This window comes from Desmodus rotundus, chromosome 3, assembly GCF_022682495.2.
Source record: "Desmodus rotundus isolate HL8 chromosome 3, HLdesRot8A.1, whole genome shotgun sequence".
NCBI lineage: Eukaryota > Metazoa > Chordata > Mammalia > Chiroptera > Phyllostomidae > Desmodus > Desmodus rotundus.
The window spans coordinates 189887676-189912154 of record NC_071389.1 but is presented as its reverse complement, the minus strand read 5'-3'; the positions used below and the strand labels follow the sequence as shown (position 1 = coordinate 189912154).

The following is a 24479-nucleotide window of genomic DNA, read 5'->3' as shown; positions in this document are numbered from 1 at the left end:
TTTCTGTATTTCATTCTGTGCATGGATTTCCTGATAATTTGGAAGGTTTTTAGTTTGTTTTACTTCAATGGTTTAGTGTTTTAAAAGTTATTTTAGTAGTTTATATGATTAATCCTCTTTTTCTTCAATAGCAATTATTGACTTTGGCTGCATACAATAAGAACAGTGCTTCTACCTCCTCTCACCTCCCGTCATTTCTTCCGTTCTATCACCAACTTTTAGTTAACTATATATATAATTGATTCTTAGTTCTTCTGGTATTTCCCTGATTATCTGTCTTTTAATTCATCTACTTAAACAACTCACATTAAATTCAATTGCTGGTACAGACAACGTCTACCGTGTTTGTGACTGTGTTCCATCCCTTGCACTGGCCTTTGTTTCTCTGTCTCCCCTTCTGCCTTCTCTGATTTCAGTAGAGCATTTTTTACGGTTCCATTTTATTTTATCTTCTAGGACAGCATTACATGAGTCCTTATTTTTAAACTTTTTTTTTACTGGTGGCCTTAGGGCATCCAAAATACACTTTTAACTAATTAATTCCTCCTTCAAATACCCCCCTTCACACGCAGGCCAACTCACCTTGACACAGCGCCCCTGGCTGCTCTCACTCGTCACCTGGGGACACCACTGTCCCTGGCTGCACTCTTCATGTGGTAATCACACAGTCGCTATTATTACTTTAAACAGTTGTTTTTTAGATCAGTTAAGAAAAGAAGATTTCTTTTATCTCCATTTATGCCTTTCTAACGTTCTTTATTTCTTTATGTAAATGAAAGGTTTTGTTCTGTATAATTTCCCTGTACTGAAGAAAATCTTTTCTTTTTTTAAATTTTTTTGTTATTCAATTACAGTTGTATGCCTTTTCTCCCCATCCCTCCACCCCACCCCAGCTGAACCCCCCTCCCTCCCCCACCTCCACCCTCCCCCTTTGATTTGGTCCATGTGTCCTTTATAGTAGTTCCTGTAATCCCCTCTCCTCACTGTCCCCTCCCCACTCCCCCCTGCCCATTGTTAGATTGTTCTTAACTTCAATGTCTCTGGTTATATTTTGTTTCCTTTTTTCTTCTATTTATTATGTTCCAGTTAAAGGTGAGATCATATGGTACATGATACCGTATGAAGAAAATCTTTTAACTTTTCCTGTAGCGCAGATTTGCCAGCAATAAATTCCCTTAGTTTTTATTTGTCTGAGAAAGTCTTTGTTTCCTCTTCACTAATTAAAGGTCATTTTGCTGGAGGTAGACTTCTAGGTTAGTGGCTTTTTTTCTTTTAACATCTTACATATTTCACTCTACTTTTTTCCTTCTTGCTTGCTTTCTGAGGAGAAGTCCAGTGTAATGCTCACCCTCTACAGGTAAGATGTTTTCCCCTCTCTGGGTTCTTTCCAGATTCTGTCGGTCTTCAGTTGCCTGCAATCCGAGGACGATATGCCTGGTATAGATTTTTGATATTTACTCTGCTTGATATTCTCCACGCTTCCTGGATCTGTACTTTGGTGTCTGTCATTAATTTTGGAAAGTTCTTGGCCATTACTACTTCAAGTATTTCTTTTGCTCTGTTCTCTATTTCTTCTCCTTCCAATATTCCAATGACATCTATTCTACATATTGTGAGATTGTGAGATTGTTCCTCCATGGATGTTCTGTTCTAATTTTCATTTACTTGTTTTGTCTTTGCTGTTTCTAAGGACCTCTCCTCGAGCTCACCGATTCTTTCCTTGGCCTCTGATGAGCCCATCAAAGGCCCCTCTTCACTTATGTCAGGATGCTTTTTATCTCTAGCATTTCCTCCTGGTTCTTAGAATTTCCATCTTCTTGCATTTCCCATCTCTTCTTGCATGTGGTTACTTTTCCCACTAGAGCTATAACCATATGAATCAGTTATGTTAAATTCCCTGATAATTCCAACTTCTGTGCCATATCTGAATCTGGTCCTGTTGCTTGATCTCTTCAGACTGTGTTTTTCTTTTTTTCTTACCTTTGGTTGCCTTGTAACTTTTTGTTGAATGCCAGGCATGTTGCAGTGAGTAACAGGAACTGCACCTGTAGTGTGAGCGCTGTGTTATAAGTTAGGTTAGAAGCTAGAGTGGGTTTAATGTCTGCTGTGGCTGTGGGCGGCAGGGTACTGAAATTCCTCTAGTGCTCTTGTTTCATCTGCCCTCTTGACTTTGGGTTTCCCTGAGTACTCCTCGTCTGTGAGGTGAAAGTCCGTGTCTCGCAGCTTTTTCAGCTCTATTCCACTGTTACTGCACTGGAACCTGTCGGAGCGGTGGGAAAGTGGGGAAGGAGAGCGCTCTGTAATCTTGTGATTAAATCTCAGGTTCTAGTGACTTGTGACCTTCACAAGCGATCTGCGGGCACAGATTTCCCCTTCTAAGTGAGACAGAAGATTAGAGTGGAATAAAGAGGGGTGGGTGCCCTTCTCCCGAGCGGGGTAAAGCTCTAGGATAACCTGTTTTCCCTGGATAATAGGTCTCTGTTACGGAGAACCATCTGGGTGTATTTAACAATAATTACTTTTCCCCTGCCCCTGCCAGAGCCATGGGGGAATTTTTCTGCATCTTCACCTTAATAACCTGATGGGGTTACTAGAAGTAAAAGTTTGAAAGCCCCCTAAAATGGAAGGCTCCAGAAGTTTCTCACTCTTTGGCTAGTTCATGCTCACCCTCCAGAAATTCTTCAATATCACCATTTAAAACTTCCTGTTTGTTTATGTCTCTAGCAGCTTCTGCTCCAGATAAGATCTCAGATGTGTCTCTCTGGACTTACCTGTCTCTCCAGATTTCAGGGTGGCAGTTTGCTCTACAGTTACACACTGGATGTTTGTGTCCCCCAAAATTGTATGTTGAAATTCTAACACCCAATAGGAAAGTATTAGAGGTGGAGTCTTTGGGAGGTGATTGGGTCACGAGGGTGGAGCCCTCATGAGTGGGATTAGTGCCCTTACAAAAGGGAGCCCACAGAGCTCCCTCACTCACAACCTCCTACCATGTGAAGAAGATACAGTAAGATGTAGGCAGTCTACACCCCAGAGGAGGACGCACACCAGAACCCAGCCACCCCCTTGAAGTCCCTCTCTTCTGAGCTGAGAGGGCGGAAGAATCCCCTCACCCCGTTATGCTTTACAGATGAGGGGAAGGGAGAATGCCATGGGAATTCAATGCACCTCTCCAAAGAAGAAGCCCTCTCCTCTGACTTCTTTGACCGCCTTCCCTTTGTAGGGAAGAGGCAGATGATCCCTGATGCCGACAGAACTGGTTTCACCCCAGCATGTCCCACACAGAGGGTCTAGCTCCTTGACTTAGGAAATAGGGCCCCTCTATTGTTCCCAGACTTTGGGCCCCTAGCCAAAAAGGCTATAGTTCCCAGCCTTTTTGGACCCAAAATAACCAATTTTAACTTCTTTACACCCAAAATCATAATCTCTGGTGTCTGCTCTCTCAGGACCTCTCTACGTGGCAGCCAAGTCAGAGAGATAGTAGAGGGCATGCTTTCTTTACATCAATAATTTAAAGAATCTATGGTCACACACACCTTTGAGAAGCTTATGAAGTTGGGACTCAGCCTCACTTCCCACTCCCAGCACAAGCTGTTCCAAGGACCCTGACACCAATCATGCTGCAGGAAGTTCTCGGAAATGTGACCCGCCGACTGGCTGACCCTGGTCACCTCCCCGCTGGTCCATGCATGTAGCTAACAAGTGGCAGAGCTGGCTTTCAAACTTCTGCCTCCTAAGCCTTCAGTCCTCATTTCCCCTACAGCTGCCCTCCGTATATGAGTCACACTACCTGATTGAAAGCTTCTGAAACCACCCACGCCGTTAAGATTATGCTGTGAAAAAGAGTGGAGCGAGCATCTGGCAGCTTTCCTTTTTCAAGTGACCCGTTGGCTGGTGCGAATTATCCGCAGTGCGCAGCATGGACCAGCCATCGCTGTCGGGCGAGCGTGCTCGTGGGTGAGCCCTTGCTCAGGTGGACAAAGTCTCTGACATACAGATAGTAGTTCTGCTCACAGTGAGTCGGAGTACACACACGAGGCACAACATGTTGCATATTGGAATTGGGTTTCTTTATTAGTGGAAACCCTGACGCAGGAGACACGATTTTTTCCCATGTGATTAATGGTTAGTTCTTGTTGGAGATGTGTGGACAGGGCAGGGTGTGCTAGGACCAGTAATGACCAAAAGGCAAGAAAAATATCCTCCACCAAGGAGTTTCCTCTAAAGACCAACACACAGAGAGAATAGTCAGTGGTAATAATCAGCCTCGGACCTGGACCCAGCATTGGAGGAAATGGTGAAAATCGGGACCCCGAGCCAGTCTCAGACACCCACCTGAAATACGAGCATGCACGAGTCGGGCTCTCCCACACTGCAGCACGCCGGCTGTGGGCGTGGGAGGGCTCATGTAAGTTGCCTCTTCTCTTTTATTTTTTTAAATTATATAAATAGTATATGAGAATACTTTGATTATAAAAAACCAATCAAAGACAGATGCAGGTAAAGACCCCTGACCACCATTCCTGACCCTACTTCCTTGCCCTGGAGGTAACTATTATGATTTTCTTTCAAATGAGGGATGAGATAAAAACATTTTTTACCATGCTGATGGTTCCACTTAGGACCATTTCAGTGACTTCAAGGGCCTTGCTCAAGGGAAGCAACTTGGTGAAGTAACAGGTATTTTGTGTAGCCTGAGCCTGCCACCCCAGGGCCAGTATTCCAGGGCTGTTGCTCCTAAGAGCAGCTATCAAGACTTTAAAAAGCTACATCCAAATGCTGTGATGGAAATTAAATATTTTCCAGGGTGAAATTCTAACACTGCTCCCCAAATTGAAACAGTTACTCCTCCGGCTGGAAACTTGGAATCCAACAGAGAGCTGAAGGGAGGCTTGACCGAAAGAGAGTCTCCTGCGCAGACTGCTCTGTTACTTGGTGGCTCCCAATCGTGCCCCCTGGTGTTCACACACCTGTGTGGTCCCCTCCCACACTGACTCCGCACTTGGCTATGTGACTTGTTTTGACCAATGGGACATCAACAAGTGATAATAAGGTTGTCCTTAACGAGGGTTTGGGCTTGTCCTTTTGAAACACTCACCCTTTGAGCAGAGCAGCTTTTGTAAAGCATCTGGACCCCTGCTGGGGAGCTGCAGGAAGAGGGAGTGAGCGAGGCCATCAGTCTTTCCAGACACTCCAGCTGAGGCGCCAGACAGAGAGGGAGGCCTTGCAGCCCACCGGCTGCAGGCAGCGGAGGCACCCCTGCTGACGCTGCCCGCTGCCTGAGCTGAAGAACTGCACGGGATCTCGACCCTCAGAACCACGAGAAAGAAACCATTATTTCAAGCTGCTAAGTACTGAGGAGGTTTGAAGGAGCGGTAGAAACACTTTCCACAGTGAACATCTACCACGGTCTATCAGAACCACCTATCAGAACCACCGAATACTTGTTAGACATTTCTAATTGAGTGAAAATTAACGATGGACAAAAGACTGACGGGAGCCCTCACCTAGGGTTCTCCAGTTGTTCATCATCAGGCTGTGTGCACGTAAATAAATGCTGGATGAAAAATGGCAAGCGTCATTCCGTTCACAGATTTAAACAAGTGGAAGTAATTAAATATATTGTTTTAGTATTTACAAAATGTGTGTGTAGCACACATGTGTAGTCTTTAACTGATGGGTGAAACCAGAAACCTGAGTGGTACTGTCACGGAGACACCCCCCCCACCCCACCCCCCGACCCGGGGCTGATGTACACTTGACTGTATTGCCGAAGCATCAGGGGAAGAGGGAAAGAAGCACCTGGGTTTGCTAAGTGATGAGGGGCAGGTTCCAAAGCAGTCTGTTCTGTCTGGGCCCACTGACAGAGAGATCTACGTACTCCATCCCTGCTATGCGGGCTCTCATGCATATGGGTGGAAAATCAGGGTGAAGTACGGGTAGATGCTTCTGATTTTTGAAGAGGAACATGCATATATTTACAAAACAATACAAATATAAACACAAAAAATGTAAATGGTTAACTATAGAAGAAAGTGGATAGGGTGGAAAAGACAGGAATAGAAGCTAGACTTAATTTAAAAAATTAAATAAAAAACAAATTCCTAAAACCCAAAACAAATGAAATACTGTAAATGAACCTGTGTGTACCGTCAGCGGAAATCTCGGAGAACAATTCTAAATTACTGTACCAGCAGGAATTCGACTGTGTACCCCCAGTGGGATATACTGAATAAACAGGAAGAGCCGAAAGCCACTAAACTCCCTGCGGTTCTCGGTTGTCAGTGGTGATGTTGGTAGTGCTGTTCCGAGGCTGTTGTGCTTGTATTTTGGGACAGTGAGTACGCTGGTGGTGTTGAGAACTCGGAACTGGGAATTTTGGTGTGAAAACAGATGTAAGATCGATGCAATTAAGAAAGCCTTGTAGCCCTGAATTGCAACTGGAATTGGAAGTGTTAGTATGGCCTCGGGGTTGATTTCTTCTTTCTTTCCTGCCTTCTTTCTCTCCTTTCTTCCTTACCTTTACTCCCTCCCTCTCTTCCTTATTTTATCCCTTCCATCTTCTATCTTAGCTTTAATTACCACAAAGGCCTAGACACAACCACCCACTCAGTAGTAATGAGCATTCCTAACACCTGGACTGTTGTCTTGAACTATTTCCCACAAAAAGGAAACCGGCCTCGTGGGAGAAATGGGTGAACCCAGTGCCAGGACAGCACAGTACAATCAGAGACGGGAACATCGTGGGGTACCTGAAAGCAAGGACATGTCAAGTCCTCCTGGATGTGTGTCAGAAGGACTCAGGAGCAAATTTGAATAGCCTCTCCTGGCCAAAGATGGGACAGTTTGAGCATCAGCATGCTGAAAGCTGCAATGGATTGGGACACATGAAATACATCGAATCCACGAGTTCACGATGATACCCCACAAAAGCTCATTGGTCCTCAGTGAAGGACGCTAGGGAACCAATTCATTATTTTGAAAACTGGACAATAAAAGAAAGAGAATCAAGGAGACCCCTGGCTGAGTCTGCTCCCTTCGCCCCTCTCGCTGCCCTTAACCCTTCCAACCGATCTGTAGGGGCCTGAGAAGACAGGTCAGCTAATCTCAGTCATGACCCTAATCAGGAGTTCATTAGTTCATGTGTTCTCCCAGGAGACCTGCCAGCAGGGAGTCTAACGGTGGGGATTTCAGGCAGACGGATGGGGGAGAGAACTGGAGGGGAGGGTGGGATCACACCAGAAGCTGTCGAGGCCAGTGGTGGTCCCTTGGTTTCTTTGCCCTTGTGAACCCCTGCGTAGGAGGGAGACCAGGAGCTCTATGGCACCCTATTAAACAGCCACCTCTACTCACCCTCCATCCCCTGGGGCTCGCAGCAGCCCCTTTCTCCATGCCCTTGAATCTGCTCTCCCAGCTTACAGACATCCATTGGATGCCTTTCAGACCTCATCTTTCTGGTCTTCTCCACAGCGTCTGCCTCTTGATCCTCCCTCCTCCTCCCCTGCTTTGCTGGGCATTGATATTCCCTGGTGTTCTTCTGTGGCTCCTACCTGGCCTACGTGTTGGTGTCTTTTGAGTTCCCTCTTGGCCCTCTGTCCTTAGTGCACCTCACTAGGGAGGAGGTCACACACGTTCCCAGGCCTGCCATCACTGGTGACTTCCAAATCTGTCCTGGCCACCCCTGCCTTTCATCCCCAAATGGGCTGCTGACCCAGGTGTCCCCTAGGCACCCAACTCAGTGCACTCTAAATGTAACATATCACCCTCCCCACCACCCCCACAGGCTTTCTGCCAGTTGCTCCTTATCTTGGTGGCTCACTACCTACCAGAATGTCCAAGTCATTACCTCAGGGCTCTTCCTTGATTCCTTTCTCTCACTTCCTTCAAAGTCCTGTCAATTCCACTTCCTTACTTTCTCCACCTAATGTCATCATTGTCCTCCCCCCCTCCTCTTCACCTCCAGTGCCACCCCAGACTGTCCTTGCATTGGTTAATGTCCAGTCGTTCTTCACAAGTCAGCTCTGGTAGCTGCCTACTCTGGGAAACCCGGCCTGATTGATGCCCAGGAGCTCCCCCTGCACGATGTCACACGCTGGCGTTCCCTTCTGCTGTGTGAGAGAGGAACCTCATCTCATGGGGGCATTAGCTCTACAGTCAGCACTTAAAGGGAAAACCTCAAAAAGTCAAAATTACCCATGAAGACAACTTAAACCACTAAGCCTTGGAACAGCTGGCTATTTCTTTGGTCGAGCACCCAATGGGACAGTGTCTTAAATGTAGGGTCTGTAATGCACAAAAAATCTAAACCCACCCACAATCTTTTTAGCTCTAGCGACTCAGACTAGAGTAGAGACTCTCACACTGTGAGAAGCATGAGGAGACAGCAGGTTACATTTCACTTAATGTAGACTTGACAATGGGGAGGTGAAAGCAGTTGTCTGCCTTGTTTAAATTCTACCCTTCCTTCTCTTTTCCAATGCTGAGCATGTATTAAATTTGTCCGAGTTATGCACATGCGTGAAAGGTAGCCTCCCCGCTCCCTGTGCTGCAGCTTCTCTGTCTTCTCTCCCAATTTTCTGAGCATCTAAGTCATGAGCACATTCCCAGGACTTAGTAGATGCCCCCCCCCCCCCCCCCCCCCCCCCCGCCTAGAAGACACAGAGTGTTGGCTGAACAGATTTCATGGCCCGGACCTCTCCAGGGATGGAGAGTTCCACAGGTAATAAAACAGCCCATTCTGTCGTTGGATCAAATGAAGTGGACCCGCTGGTTCAAGGTCTCTATCAGGATTCTAATTGGAGTTAACGCTCTGAAGCAGGCTTCCCAAAGAAGAGCAGGGCTGAGAGGCTCAAGGGGCTCTATCCAGCCCTGCTGATCAGCAGATAACAGTTCTCTGAAGGCCCTCCTGTGATTGGACCAACCCATCAATAGGTTCTGGCCGGGTTCCAACGGTTGCTCTGCTTGCCCCTCTTTTCCCTAATCCAGGTTTAATGAGATGAGCATCATTAAGAAAGTCAGGGCAGTTATCCTATAAGTGAGCAAAGTGACTCTTCACATAAGGACTGACTTTAATAACCCAGTGTGAGACTGACCCCCTTTAAGGTACAGAATGATTCTGGCACATCAGTTAAGTGTTACACAAAACAGACGTGAGAATTCAAAATCAAAGGCGTTTTTCATTCATGTGAAAAAGGGATCAGTAAGCTGCATGAAAACTGGGGTGCATAAAAGTCCCGGGGGCCTCTGTCCACAGCAGGAAAAGCTCAGAGCAGATTGGGCCCAGGGGGAGGCAACCTCGGCCGCCCATAACTCAGAGATAGAAGGCGGTGATCTTCATGTGCCGCCTCTGTTTCATGTGCGGGCTCCTGCCTCTGATCTTTCGGCAGTTGCCTAATTGCCAATGACTGTTTCTGTGGACACAAGGATCTGCTAAATGTGTAAGGCCTGTATTTTTCCAGGGGAGACTTTTTCCTTTGCACACAAGCCAAGGATTCCTTCATACACAAATTCTTTCTTATGCAGGTCATCAGATTCTTATGCGGGGGACATTAATGCTGAGTTCAATGCACACAGCTGAATATAAATATCTATAAAATCTGGTAACTCGATGGAGTGGGGTTTCTAGATGGGAAGGCCCATAACGCCATGTGCATGTCTTGAATTTCTTTCCCACATGAAGACTGCACTGCTAACCCACTATTAGGTACGTACTTGAAGCTGTCTACTTTCTTAGAGTGGAAATGGCTTCACTTTTAGCCAACCACACCCTTTGACCCAGTCTCCACTGCAACCAAAGGCATGCATGTAGGAGTGTCTGAATGAAAGTGAGGCGCACATTTAAACTTCCCACTCCCAACAAGGATCAAACCCTAGCTTTATTAGCACAACAGGCCACCCCACACAGGCAACAAGCCACACAAGGGAAATGGACTTAATTAAGAAAGAGGAGCAATGCTATTATATAGGGATGGCAAATAGGTCCCATATGGAAGCCACCTCCAATTAATCATGGTAGCTGATATTTACTGAGCACTCATGTGGGTCACATGGATTGATTCAATTAGCCCTCTGAGTAGGTACTATTATTACCTCATTTTTACAGATGAGGAAACTGAGGCAAAATAATTTGCCCAAGATCACAAAGCTAGTTGGGGGTGGAGCTAGGGTTTGGGGGCAGGCGGTCCGACTGCCCGGTCCTTACTCACAACTGTAGCTTGCTCCTGCCCCTTGACCATGGGGTATGTATGGCTTGGTGTTCAAGGGTCCAAGGCCAAATTCGGGTTTAGCAGGCGAGGCTGCTATGATTGATTAGGGGGCTGCGAAGAGGATACAGACACAGAATGGAAGCACGTGTATGTGTATTTGCATCCCTGACTTTATTTAAGAGGTCCTTACAACATCTGTACTAACGGAACTGTGCCTGCCTCGATCTCTACAAATGTTTACTCCTAGATTTTTGTTACATCTGACAATGAGTAAGGTAATTAGAATAACTCTCCCTGCTGGCAGAGCAGGTAATGAATCTAACAGCCTCCTGTTTTACTTTCTGGACCAGGGTTTATATATTTCAGGTCCTGACACATTGTAGACCTACTTGGGACATGCAAGACCCAGAGTAACAGGGAAGGAAATTTTCCAGGAACCCAGAGAGACAGTTGCGGCTGCTATTTCTGCTCTGCAGCTCAACCCCATTGCTGTCATCTAAAAGTGCAGGCAGTACTTGAGCCTCCTAGGAGAGGCCTCTCCCTAGGACATATGACTCCATTTACGTGCACAGGGCTCTTCAGAGGGGGGGGCAGAGTTTCTGCACTGGGGCAGGCTGGGGGCCGAGCAGCCCCGGCCATGAGCAGGCAGGCAGATGCAAGGCTAAGGTATTATTGCGTAAATGATGAGAGTCAGTATGTGTCTTTGACAAAAACCAAAAATTGGCTAGATCTAAAACAAATCAGGCTGTGGGCGAATGTGAATAAAAATGGAGATTATAGCTAACCTTATTTTTTGATGTCTGTAATATTACCACCAGATATATAAAAGCACCTTTACGATAGGAGTGAAACTTATTTAACCGAACGACCAACATGATGGACATCAGTTTTATCTGATGCTGTTTACGAAGAGAAAACAAGGGCGTTGTGGCTCACGTTTACATTTGTTGGTGTAATGGAGTAACGGTTATTCTCAATACGTCTGGATAATCCTAGATTACCCAGAAGCACACTGGATGTCAGTTTACTGAGCACAAATCCACATAACCGCAATCTGAAATTGTTATCACTTGTTTGTAAGTGAAACCCCTTCTCACACGCACTAATTCAGTGGTTCTCAGCTGGGGGCGATTTTGCCCTGCAGGGTCCGTTTGGCAGTGTTTGGAGACATTCTTGGTTCCTGTATAAATCTGGCCTTTGATGCCCATTTCCTTTGCTCTAGCTCTCCACCGCAGGGAAGGGGCGGGGGAGGCTGGGAAAGTGGTGCCAAAGCTCAGGGGGAGGAACAATCCAATTCAACCTGCTGCTTAAGGGGACGTCGTGCCAGGAAGAAAGAAAAGCAAGGAGCTAGTTCCCAAGGGGTCAGTCCTGTGGCACCCCTAAAAATATAAATGCTGGCACTATGGGAGATTTGGCCCCAGAGCTCTTCACGTAGCTGAAACAGTGGATCTCAACTTCAAGGTTGCATTAGAACCACCTGGAAAGCTTGCTAAAACAGACTGCTGGGTTCCACCCAAATTTTTAACAAGTTCCCTAGTGATACTGATGCCACTGGTCCAGGACCACACTTTGAGAGCCACCTGCCCAGAAGCATCCAGTTGTCAGGCTACCCTACCTGCTCCAAAGGTCTGTCATCATTAGTTAACCATAAGGGTACTGTGATTCCACTGTTTCAAACGCAGTGTTCAAAGGAGCCTCTGCTTAAAGTAGAGCAAATTCACCAAACCTCCATTCAAGTCACAGTAAAAATGTGAATGTAAACTTCACCCCAGCATCCAATACAAAAGGTTTGGGATCCACCATCTGTTTTAATTTATTCACACCACTCTGCCTCCATTAATGTGGATGATTGGGAGTTAACCAGACTTAAAATTTATTATGCATGGAACGAGAGTTATTACCTGGACTTGAAAAATAGTTCACCTCCTTCGACCACAGTCTGAGATTTCAGACTTCTGAGTAAAAATGTGAGTTTCAGGTTGTTCTGAAATTTTCTGCCATGGTATCCTGATCACAACACATTTGGTTTGCTGAAGCAAGTCTCTTCTCTGCTCCCGGTGCCTGTGTCTGAAACCCGAGTGGGCAGCTTGGCTTCGGTCACAAACGGCGTGCCCTTCTGGACTGCCCCACTCGTTTTCTCGTCCCTGCTTAAAACTGCCACTTTGAAGCTTGACTAATTTCTCACAACCTTGGCCCTGTGAGGCTGATGTAGTAAAAATCCAACTTTTGGTCAGCAAATGAAATAAACTGTTTTCAAGACACATATGGAGTAAATATGGATGCTAAAGAGGTGCTACTTTTACAGTCACTTTTCTGACCATCCGTTTCGCAAAGGAATTATTTGCAGGTCTCCCAGAAACTGGCTCCTCTCTTACTCAGACGGCCCAGAAGTGGACGGGCCCAGCCACCAGCCCTACTGGGCTCATTCTCATGTGACTCATTACTGCAAGTAGAGGTGTTGGCCCAAAATGCTCTGAAGCAGCTGAAAACTATCCCATTACGCAGCAGCCAATCAAGGCCTTTTTCTTTTTCTTTAAAAAAAAAAAAAAAGAATCCTTCACTTGATTCTCACCACATGGAACTGTTTTGAGAACGGGTTCTGTGGGCTTCATGAAACTATTCTGGGACTCCCGTGCCGACAACAGGCCTCACTTTGATGTCAGTGGTAAATGGATGTTCCGCGGAAGTGTGTTCTCAAATCCCACCACCTTCCTTCCTCCCTATCACTGTAAAACAGGCGGCTTTCACAAGTCACTTCTGCAAAACCCTACAGTCTCTGCACTTGGTTCTGGGCAAACTCCCTCTTGCAAAGGAAACTCAGGATTGCCTTTCCCAACCCTTTCCTGGCGAAGCTGTTCAGGATAAGGCCGGTAAGGAGTGTGCTGCTATCAGTGAGAACAATAGCAAACATTCGTGAGCACCTGTCGGGTACCATGCCCTGTACTGGGCCCTTCAGGTGTATCCCCTCATTCAATCCTAGATAGCCCTAGGTGTTGGAACTATTGTAATTCTCATTTTGAAGATGGGAAAACTAAGAGAACAAAGACAATATGTTATGCTTGAGATGACAAAGCCATTATATTTAGAACCTCTGTTCTTTTAAAAAAAAAAAAAACTTAGTGAAGTCTAACATACACTCAGATAAGTGAAAAATCCTGAGTGTATACAGCTCGATGAATTTTCATTAAATAAACACACCATGTAACCAGCACTTAGGTCTCAGGTCAGAAAACTATTGGCCGCACCCGAGAAGCCCCTTCCTGCACCACACACTCACTAGCCACCCACTCTGCACAGGGAACTGTGATCATAACGTCTTGGATCATGCCTGTCTTTGAACTTGAACGGGACTAATACAGTAGGCATTCTCTTGTCTAACTCTTTTCAGCCCAATATTCTAGGTGAGAGATTACCTAGATCACTGTAGGTGGCAGTGTTCTCGTGACTGTACAGTATTCCATTGTGTGGACGCAGTGCGACCCGTCTACGGTCAGCATGCAGGAGTTATTTATCAGTTGGGGCGATTACAGACAACGCCGTTAGAAACAGTTCTGTACCTGCCTACTGATAACACACACACACACACACACACATTTCTGCTCAGCATACATATGCCTGGGAATGGAACTGCTGGGTGGGTTCAGCTTTAACAGATACAGCCAGCAGTCTAGCCTGTGTTGTTATATGACTTGAAGGTTATTGTGAACCGAGTTGTGTCCCTCCCAAAATTCAGATGCTGAAGCCACAACTCCCAATGTGTTCATATTTGGAGATACGGCCTTTAAGGAGATAATCAGTGTTAAATGAGGTCACAAGGGCCCTAATCTGACAGAACTGGTGTTCTTTTAAGGAGAGAAAGAGACACCAGAGCTCACTCTCTCTCTCCTAGCACAGACGGAGGAAAGGCCACATGAGGATGCAGTGAGAAGGTGGCTGTCTGCAGCCAGGAGGGAACAGTCCTTACCAGAAACCAAACCTGTCAGCACCTTGATCTTGAACTTCAAGAATCCAGAACTATGAGAAAATAAATTTCTGTCATTGAAGCCACCCAGGCTGCGGACTTCTGTGATGACAGCCAGAGCGGACGAATGAAAGGGAAATGTGGTGGAGAAGCTGAGCCCACCTTAGTGCGCTTGCTTTCTGTTTGGGCTCCTGGCCTTTCTGGCCCCAGTGTTTTGGCAACTCCGAGGCCACAGGTTGGCCTCCCCAACTCTCTGACTCTGCCAAAGCTCAGGTCAGGGTGCGGCCTCTGGTGGCTTTGGAGACTCTCAGCCCTGTGCCACTTCTAACCTGGCAAAGGCCTGAGGGAAAAAAGTGCTTCAAGGTGGTCGGCAGAAGTTTACTCCGTCATTACTAAAAATGAAAATCTAATTGGCAGTTTTTAAAACAAGGAATTTACAAATAACTTAAAAAATAAAAGTACAGTAGGACTAACCAAATCTGGCTTCTTTTTATTACAGTATTTCTGAGTCAAATGCTATTCAAATGTATTATCTGCTAGTTTTTGAAATATCAACCCGACACAATGTTTTCCTCTAAGGATGCCTCCATTTGGAACCTACACTTTCTTTAACCTTTGTTCTCTTTGAAAACTGAGAATTTCCTAGAAGGCTGGTTAGGGGATTCTGCAAAATTATCAGAACTGCCTGGAATGGTTTTTGAAAAAAGGTGTTTAAGAAATACAACCACGTAGTGGTAACTGAATTTAAAAAATGGTTACATCTGAGCCCTGGCCAGGTAATTCAGTAGGTTGCAATGTCACCCTGCTATGAAGGTTGTGGGTTCAATCCCCAGTCAGGGAACATACAAGAAGAATCAAGCAATTAATAAATTGATGTCTCTCCCACCCCTCCATATCCTCTCGCTAAAATCGATTTTCTTAAAATGTCACATCTGGTAACTGAAAAACAGAATCACAGAAAAATAGAATCTCTGTGCCTCAAACAAAGCCTGGCCTCCAGGCCCGCACTGTCCCCATGTGAGTGGCATGGCTATTCCCATTAACGGTGTGGTGCTGGGGGCATCAGCTACTTAGTGCCTCAGTTTCGTCAGCTGTATAAAGGGAATAATCACGCTTGTGAAGAATTGTTTCCGAATCTCCAGAGCGGCGAATCATTCTGCCCTGGGAGCTCCCACAGCACGGCCAAGGTTAATCCTTGGCGCTGACTCCGGATGGTGTTCTATGTATGATCAGCTGATGTCTGGGCCTCCTCTGCTGGGTTCTGAGATCCTTCGGGCACAGGCCACGTCCTGCTGTCTTTTTGTCCCTGGTACCGTGCCTCACACGTGGCAGGACCCGAGGGATAAGTGCCGCGGTCCTCACGTACCCGGCACACTGGTAGCTCTTCCCAAACTGACCCGGGTGTTCAGTGAAATGGTGTGCCAACATTGCAGGGCAATTCCACCTTCGATGAAGCTGATAAGTAGAATCGTCACACAATAAGAAACAGTCAAAGTCACCCTAGAAAACTCCTTAAATGGCCCACAAAGTACAGAACATGTGTTCTGTACACTCAATCCAGTACAGTAATCTTTAGGCACCCTCAATTTTGAGAACTACAAAGCGAGACAAAAGGAGAGAAGCCTGGGGGTAACCAAGGATCTGCACTTTCAAACCCCCTGTCTTTGTCATACCCTCAAGTTCTTGAAGTGGCTGGAGACAGGTGGTGGTGGCAGAGGAAGGCCTGCTCACCTGCGGTGTCTCCTTCATTCTGCGTTTACTGCAAAGCCTCTCGGGCGTTCTCACTGGTGTGAGAGCTTTTTATTGTGAAGGAAACCAAGTGATGTAAGGTTTGTTCTCGCGTCAATGAGTAGTCTGTTTTTTGGAACATTCCCCTTTTGGAGACTCTCAGAGTACGGCAGCTTGGTAAAGGCGTAGAGAAGTCTGGTATGCTTAACTTGGTTACTCCCATTTTCTCAACCTTATCGGACACTGGAACTTGATTCTTGCTGGTATATAAAAGCCTATTAATATTCTGTGAAACCTGTTCATTGTGACGTGCTAGGAATGCAGCATTAGACTGTTACTCAAAGCTTTTCTGACTTGTTTTATAAATAATCCTTAACAGAAATATTTATCTGGCTTCAGGGCAGAGCAATTAAGAACAAATTGGAAATGGGTGAAGAAAGCTGTCAGATTAAAACGAAAATGGAAAGCTAACATCCTGGCAGAAATGGAAGGACAGAAAAATTACAAAGCATCCATGCAATTATTTTCATATATTCAACAAATATTATTGTACGTGGTATGATCGTGGAGATTCAAAACAGTAGCAATTAAGTCCATAAGACAAAGTGACATCACTGGCAAACTTGCTTAAGATGGTAGAAATATGTTTATTATACATCACCAAGCTCAAACTCTCAAGTTCGGGTGTGAAAAGGCAGAGCTCGACAGTAAGGAAATTCACGTCGCAGTCACAGGTAAGAAAGCCACCACCCCACCCAGCGCGCCCTCGGGCTCCCACAGCTCTTTCCTTCCCCGCTGCTCAGACCAGCCACCAGGACGACGGCCCCGCCAGTTCGAATGGATTCTTCATATCCGTCAGGTTTCATAAAAATCCTGAGTTTTATTAAACCCCAAACACTCTTTTCAAGGAGGAAGGTTTTTCTAAAGAGTAAATTTCAAGATACCAGAACATTTTAGGTCACGGCCACTTGTGATTCAAATTCAGCATATAGACGAGGAACTGCATCGGAATCCACATGGCTGGCATCTCTTCCACGGCCCGAGTCTCACCGGCCAAGGTTGTTTAGTCAGTCATCTAGTGTCGAAAAGCCTCTCCATCAGTTTTTGTTTTTTTCCAAAAGAACATTCAAAGCAATTATTCACAGGAGCAGAAGGGGTTCTTAATCCCTTCTAGGTTGCGCTGAGTCGGACACATGGATTGTTCTCTTTAAGTAATTACCTTTGCGTCCTTCCTCACTCATTGTATTTGGACAGTTTTAACCTGGGGATAATGTTCATAGACTGCAGTTCCTGGAAGAGCAGCTTGCAGGCATACGGAATACGGAGGGAAGACACGTGACAAGACGACTTGCAGTAATGGCACCTGAAACCCAAGTCGGCATGCGTTAGAGGGACAGCAACTCAGAAATAAACAAATGCCTACGTGTCGGAAGTGAGGATTCTCTCTAACAAATTCTACCAGCATTCCACCAAGCTGGTTTTCCATTTTTCAGTGTTCAGTCACATTATCCAACAGCACTTATGTGTCCACACAGTGAAAAGAAGCCTCCAAAGAAGCAAAAAACCAAAACAAGTTATCACACCTCCAGTTTTAAAAACATGTACTTTTAATTAGTTAGTACTACACTTCTAGACGTTTCTCCTTGAAATGCACAACATCTGCCCATATACTTGTTTTGAATAAGCCCCAGAAATCTGACCCACCCAAAAGTTCCTCAGAGTTAGACTTTCAATTGTTGAAAGGATTTTGAACAGATTGAGTCTCCATTCAGTGATAAGCATCTACTATGTACACTGTACTGTTTAGGTGAGAGGCTCAACATTTACCCTTGGATTTCTGGGAAAGATGAGACTTATATACAGAAAGGTGCCGTCCAGCCAAATGTTACTTGTTTTTCCAGGACCCTTCGAAGTTGGCATCTTTATTAGTATCAGAGCTGCTTTACTTACAGCGTGCGGGCCCTGTGTGCGTGCACGCATTCCCATTGAACCTGCACGACAGCCCGTGTCCCTAACCAGTACGCCCGCTAGTCCAGCTAGGGTTTTCTTCTCTCGTCCTTCAGGAGAGCCAGTGAACTGACCCTAGGTCTCACTCAACGGCTACAGCTGAAGAAGGGCCCCAGGGAAGAAAGTGAACTAACTATTCTGTCAGGTTTCAGACCAAAACAGGGCCTCCCCTTACACCTCAAGGGTCTGGGGCACCTGGGACAATAGGTACCCAGCACGAATCCTGAGACTTAACTGGTAGGAAACTAGGCCCTCCCGGTGAGGAGAAGACGAGTGCAGGAGGAATAGCAGCCAAGGCTTACAAGACCCAGTGCTAACCCGGCACGGGCAGAAGACTCCTCAGCGAACAGTAAAGGCTGTTGTGGATGGTAGTGAGGCGATATGTGTGAAACATATAAACACGCATATTATTCAAGTAATCACAAAAGTGGCAGAGATGTGTGCACAAGAATGCTCACGGTCACATATTTCTAACAGCCCGGAGCGGAGACTCCTCTGGTAACAGGACACGTATGCAGAGGACACTGTGGCCCCGGACGCAATGATGCGGCCGCGTCTACTGAAGGGTGAAAGCGCGCAGCACACTCTGTGAGGTGGGAAAAGCAGTTTGCTAAACAGCGTGGTCCCGAGCGGGCTCTCAGAGGGGCGTCACTAAATGCATGAAGCCCCCAAATCTCACGTAACAGGATTTTTGGGGTACCTACTTGTATTTTCCTGCTGCTAGCAGAACCTCAAAAGAATTCATGATTTAAAAAAACCAGCACAGAACTATGGGCAAACACAGATATCTCCCAAAGTGACTAAAAAATTAACAGTGTTCATCTCTGGGTGGTGGGAATTAATGTAACTCTATTTTTCATAACTTTGAATATTTTATAAAGAGCAGGGATCATTTTTGTAATCAGCAAAATAAAGCTTTTATCATTTCAAAAAAAAAGAGCACTAGGGCTGAGAAACTGAGTGTGGTGGCGACTCCACCGACCCAAACTTCCAGAGGAGGAGAGAACGGGGCAGGGCGAGCCAGCACGGTCAGGGCCTGGGGCCCTCCCAGGGGGCTGCAGGTGGCTCAGCACAGCCTGCGGAGGGTCTGACTCTCCTCAGTAATAATACAGACATGCTGCATGACTTTTTCCTAACGGATCACCTAAGAGTCTCTTTAATGCATGACAGTTTAGAAATTGTTTTTCATGTGCCTGGGTTGATCCAATCTATTCAGGAATCACGTTCATGCCTTAATTCAATTGGAGAAATAGATTTAACTGGAGCAACTTCTTGCTGATTCTCCTGTCATTACCCTGTGAATTCAAACCATGCTAACCTGTTTAAAACTTCTGTGTGCTGACTTGTGATGTTTCACAAAGCTCACTAATCTTCTCCCTTATTAAATATTTCTGGCATGGTAAAATTGTTCCAATGCATACACACACACTAATAAAAATATATATAAATTACCTTACCCTGTGTCTGAACAATTTCTAAAGAAAAATCTTGACCCAAACAACAATCAAATAAACTGATTTTTCAGGGCAAAGCCAGCAAGAGGAGGAGGCTGTGGCTTCATGTGAGGAATGGCTGTCCAGTAAAATGTCCTCTATGAGCTAATTATCCTAACGGGGCTTTTCTTTTCTCTGCGGTTTTCCTTCTGGACCTCTCTTTTGTGACTTAGGCCTTCCATGTCTTCTGTGGAGCAGTCTCGCTGTAAACATCCCCATAGCAATGCCTTACTAATGTGCAAATCAATGACGAAAGGCCAGATTCAAGGTTCTGAACTGCTCTAATTACTCAGCCTCCATTGTGCTGTTCCTTACAGGGCGCTCCCTCCCACACAGCCCAGCGCGCACCTCAGGTAACGCGGGGAATGACAGCATCATTACGCTCCCCGGCCTGAGAGCAGCGCAAGGAGGCTGCCAGACTTCCAGCCTGGATGAGGATTTTTTCCTGTTGGCAACAGGGGTAGAAACAGGCCATTCAAAATCAGACCCAGGGTACATCCAGGTCTGTTTAATTACAGTAAAGACCCTTAAACCGTGTAACCTGATTTAGTCCCCTTTCAAAGGATTTCAAATACAATACACGTTGAACACATGAGCTTCAAAATCAGGCACTGCCATCAGATGATCTCTAAATGAGGCAGAAATGAAGGAGGAAAGAAGATAGGACTTCAACAGAATGATGCAGACATCAATTACAGCTCACCTCAGCTTCCCTGAGTATTCAGCAGGAGGGGGGAAGGCTTGCAGAGCGCATGAGTAAATATGATCTTTCTTTTCTTTCTCTCCTTCTTTCTTTCTTCATTTCCTTCTTTCCTTCCCTCCTTCCTTCCTTCCCATCTCTTTTTTTCTTCTCCTCCCTTTCTTTCTTTCCTCCCTCTTTGTTTCCTCTTTTCCTTCCTCCCTTTCTTTTTCCTCTTTCCATCCCCCATTTTCCCTTCCTTTCATTTTCCTCTTTTCCTTTCTCCCCCCTTTTCTTTTTTCTTTCCTTCCTCCCTCCCTTCCTTGTCTTTTTCTTCTTTTTCTTCTTTCCCTATTTCTTTTCTTTTTCTCTGTTTCTGTCCTTCTTCTCCTCCTCCCTCTTTCTTTCTCTTTTTTTCATTTTCCCCTTTCCCTTCCTTCTTTTCTTTCCTCTCTTCCTCTTTCCTTCTTTTTGCCTCTCTCCCTCCCTCTTCTTCTTTTCTCTCCTTCCTGCCTTTTCCTCTCCCTTCTTTCTTTCTCTTTTCCTCCCTTTTTCTCTCTCTCTCCCTTCCTCTTTCTTTCTCTCTCTCTCTCCCTCCTTCCCTCTTCCCTTCTGTTTTCCTCTCTCCCCATCCTCCCTGCCCCTGTCTCCTTTAGGAGAATGAAGAAAAAGAAATTCATTTTTAAAGTTTCATGATCCCTACTGGTAATAAAATGACCCTTCTGCAATAAATTTGTACCAAAGTTGAAGATTTCAGCATAGTGGAATTAAGTTCCAGGCATCTTCCTATTATATACTTTTTGTTGTTGTTGTTACAAAGGACAATAAAAAGCAAACTCAATGTGCATTTCAGAATTGAAACAGCACCCCCTCCATGTCATTGATAAGAGCCAAGTTTAAGGTCACCCTATCTCTGTAACCTCATGAAAGGCAAATGGCTACCTCCTGTGTTGGTTTTTAAGATGAGATGGTTTCTTCACACACAGGTCTCATCAACCTTTCCACATCAAAATAATCAAATAATTGATTTTGGCTAAGAGATTCTGACATTTAACTAGCAAGTTACATACACTGTGTTCTAAGAAGGCCGCTCGTTCTGACTTTTAATTTGCTTTATTCAACCAAGAAAGTGGCAGCTTAAGATGGCAAGAAGTTGGGGTTTTCTCTGTAAGGAGGCTTTGAGGGGGGACTCATGAAGAAAAGAGGGCCCATGTAACTAACCCTCAAGCTCCCGTAATGAGTGCTCATCTGGGCCTAACTCTATCCCTCTGGGGACTGCCCCTTCCTAGGGAAAGGGGCTCTGGGAAGGAAAGTGAGGGTTGATGAGGAAGTTGAAGCTGTTTCCCATCCTTGCGGCACCTGCTTCAGACCCTGGTAGACCTGGTCTCTGATAAGAAAGTGAGTAGAGTCTGGGGGACTGCAGGCCCTCCTGTCTGCAGGGCTGTTTCAGGGCTCTGGATCGCGACCAATGCTAAGCAGAGCAGTTGTTAGTGGGACAGTGGAACCACTGCGAGGAAGAAAAGGTGCTCTAACTATACAAACAAGAACAAAAAATACGCAGCACCACCATTTACGCTGGACTTTGTGTCCCGAACTCTCACAGAAATGATACACTACGAATTACATGGTTTACCTACCGGCAATCCTCTAGATTAGTACCATTTAGGGTTAGTACCATTTAGCAATTATTTTCTGTTATGCATCTTCCAGGTCCCAGGCTGGAGAAGTCCGGGTTATTAAGACGGAATAATTTTTAGAATGACCTAGAAGATAAGCACCTGGTGGACTGCCATTCATCTGGGGCTGAGTCTGGCACCTAGTAGACTCTCACTAAGTGCCTGTGAGGGAAAGACTGAGACAGACATGGCCTCTGCCATTGTGGAATTCACCGTCCGAGTGGAAAGCGGCTTGCCGTGCAGACAGAGTGCAGACAAGGCGTTTAGGGACCAGGTTCTGGTCCTGGCTCTGTCACCAATTTACTATAAAATCTGGGGCAACATACCTGGTTCTTTAGGTCTGAGGTTAAATTAGGGCATTCAACACAATCTTCTTTAAAATGTTCCTATTTATAATATACTATAATTCTAATACCTAACAATGACTCTGCTAGGATTTTTACAGGTAAACAGTGTTATAAAAGGCACTTGACAAAATATTAAAAAGAGGATAAAATCCTTACTCCTTGGGAGTTTAAATTCTAGCAGTGTAAAGAGAAGAACATTAAGTAGACAAAGTAAACATGTGCATCTAGAATCCCCCATTCTAGGAACGCAGGGATGGGGGAGGCTGGAGAATATGTAGGTGTGATCTAGGGTCAGTTCTTGAGCTGTGATTTAAGGGGCAAGAGGTGTGGTGTGAAAGACATATGGTATCCACTTACCAGCCGGAATACCCCAGAAGTCCACACTGCCCGCAGACATCAACCTCAAAGGCATCACTTGAAATCATTAGTCGCTCCAGTAAAAGCATACTGGCTCCATAACCAATTAAACAGTCACGTTCCATTTCTCCAAGACGCAAACCACCATCACGAGATCGACCTTCAGTGGGTTGCCTTTGAAACAAGTTAAACAAATGTGTTATTATATTACACAAAAGGGAAGCACCGCATTCTGGCTAAGAGCACAAAGCTTTGGAGCAGGCCTCACCTGGACTCAAATCACTTATTAGACAGTGACTTTGAGCACTCTACTCAACCTCATTTGTACAATGTATATAAGGCCATCTATCCGAAGGAGCCTTAAATGAGAAGAGATGTAACCCTAAAGTTGATTGCTTTTTTTATTATTAAATGAAAATAACAATTACTTAAATGACATAAATAATGATATAATAAATTAATATATAGTATATAAAATACCAGTGCTAGCATTACTACTAGCATCACTATCACTATTACCAGGGAAGGATGTCTTTTGAATATTTTCAGAGATGTCTCAGTTCTCTGTTATTTAAAAGTAGAAAAACCGGGCAGAACAGGCCGTGGAAGAAATCCAAGTTCCCCAGTAGTTATTCCCAGGACCGCAGGGAGGAGCTTTACTGTTACAAAAATTAAACATGGAAAGAAGCAAATGGATTTTTATGAATTTGGAGTAGATAGGAATCATCTGGAGCCAGACGGGAGGTTTCCCAGAGACCCACCTCCCTACCCGCAGCTGTGTGTCCCTCTCAGGTCCTTCCTTCATGTATGAACATGCTCCATTCCTCCGTAGAGGGAGCACTGAACTGGGACGCTACTGGCCCCCTGAATGAACTCCCTGTGACTTATGCATCTGCAGGGCTTGAGAATACTTCAACGAGTTAAGAATCCAGTACCAGAGATGCAGGTAAAATGAGGGGATTTTGAAACAACACAGGCAACCCCACCAAGGTACCGATGACACAAATTATGAGACGCGCACACACACACACCCTGGCTGGCTCATGTTGGGGTGACACTCCTTGTGGGCAGCCCAGCAGGGATGGTCCATAAAGCTCGTTTACTTTATTCCATAGCATCTTTCAATCTTTGTGGTTGTTGCTGCCAGTTTCCCAAAGAGTTAAGAAAGTAAACACATGACTGCCAGCTGTGCTGAAATTTTAACTTTTGTTGGTGATAGTTACAAAGGAAAATCAATTTAAGTTGCACATTATTTGTCGAAAGAAAATCTACACAGGAAAAACTTGTGAGTAGATCTCAGTGAACACGATGTAGTGGGAGCGTCGTAACTGAGCACAACACGCGTGTGCTTCTGTCTGCGAGCAGAGCCTCCCGGGGACGGGGAAGCAGGCCTCCGCCTGTGGGCGCTGGACAAGCGACGGTGGCCGGATCACGCGAGGGCAGAACTCAAAACCTGGATCTCCACCAAGATAACTGACTGCAGACAAATGCACTCCAGGCTGCCTTCATATGGAATACACAAAAGTAATACTAAAGTAATAATTTTTTTACTACAACAAAGCAAAAAATAGGAAATAACTGTTTTGACATTTATATTACTCTGAAATAGTTTTTGGATGTTGTAACTGAAATGGAAGCTCTGGAGGGGACAGCATTCAGGGGAAAGTACACCTAACTCAAAGACAGGCGTATTGTTAAAGCCGGGGCTGTCTTGAGAATCTCAGCTTCTCTTCCCCCTTCTGCAATTTAAGCACCCCTGTGCCTATCATTCCTGCAGGCATGTGCATTTGCTCAGTTTCACACGGTCAGGGAGTTAATTCATCTACACCTCTCCCTTGGTTTGAAGAAACACGCATCCAAATGCTAGCTCCTTCCCCTCTGCTCCCTCCACTACAATGTGACACCTAAGCAGCGCTCCATGAAAGTGGGCAGGGGACTGGGTATTTGCTGAGCGTCTCCCACGGACCAGCACTGTGTGCAGTCTGTATTCAAACACCCGACCGTGACCAGCAGGCTGTGTAGTGGG

At 45.5% G+C, this 24479-nt stretch overlaps 1 protein-coding gene across 1 annotated transcript in view; it reads right to left on the bottom strand.

The window, feature by feature from the left end:
- Positions 1–16527: 16527 nt before the first annotated feature.
- POLR3B (RNA polymerase III subunit B) overlaps positions 16528–24479 on the bottom strand; it is a 109707-nt gene continuing 101755 nt past the window's right edge. Inside the window, exons 27-28 of the mRNA XM_024579476.3 lie at positions 22454–22627; positions 16528–17257 (exon numbers count right to left, since the gene is read on the bottom strand). Of these exons, the coding sequence (XP_024435244.1) occupies positions 17128–17257; positions 22454–22627 (304 nt within the window). The 3' untranslated portion in view covers positions 16528–17127. The remainder of the gene's footprint in view (positions 17258–22453; positions 22628–24479) is intronic.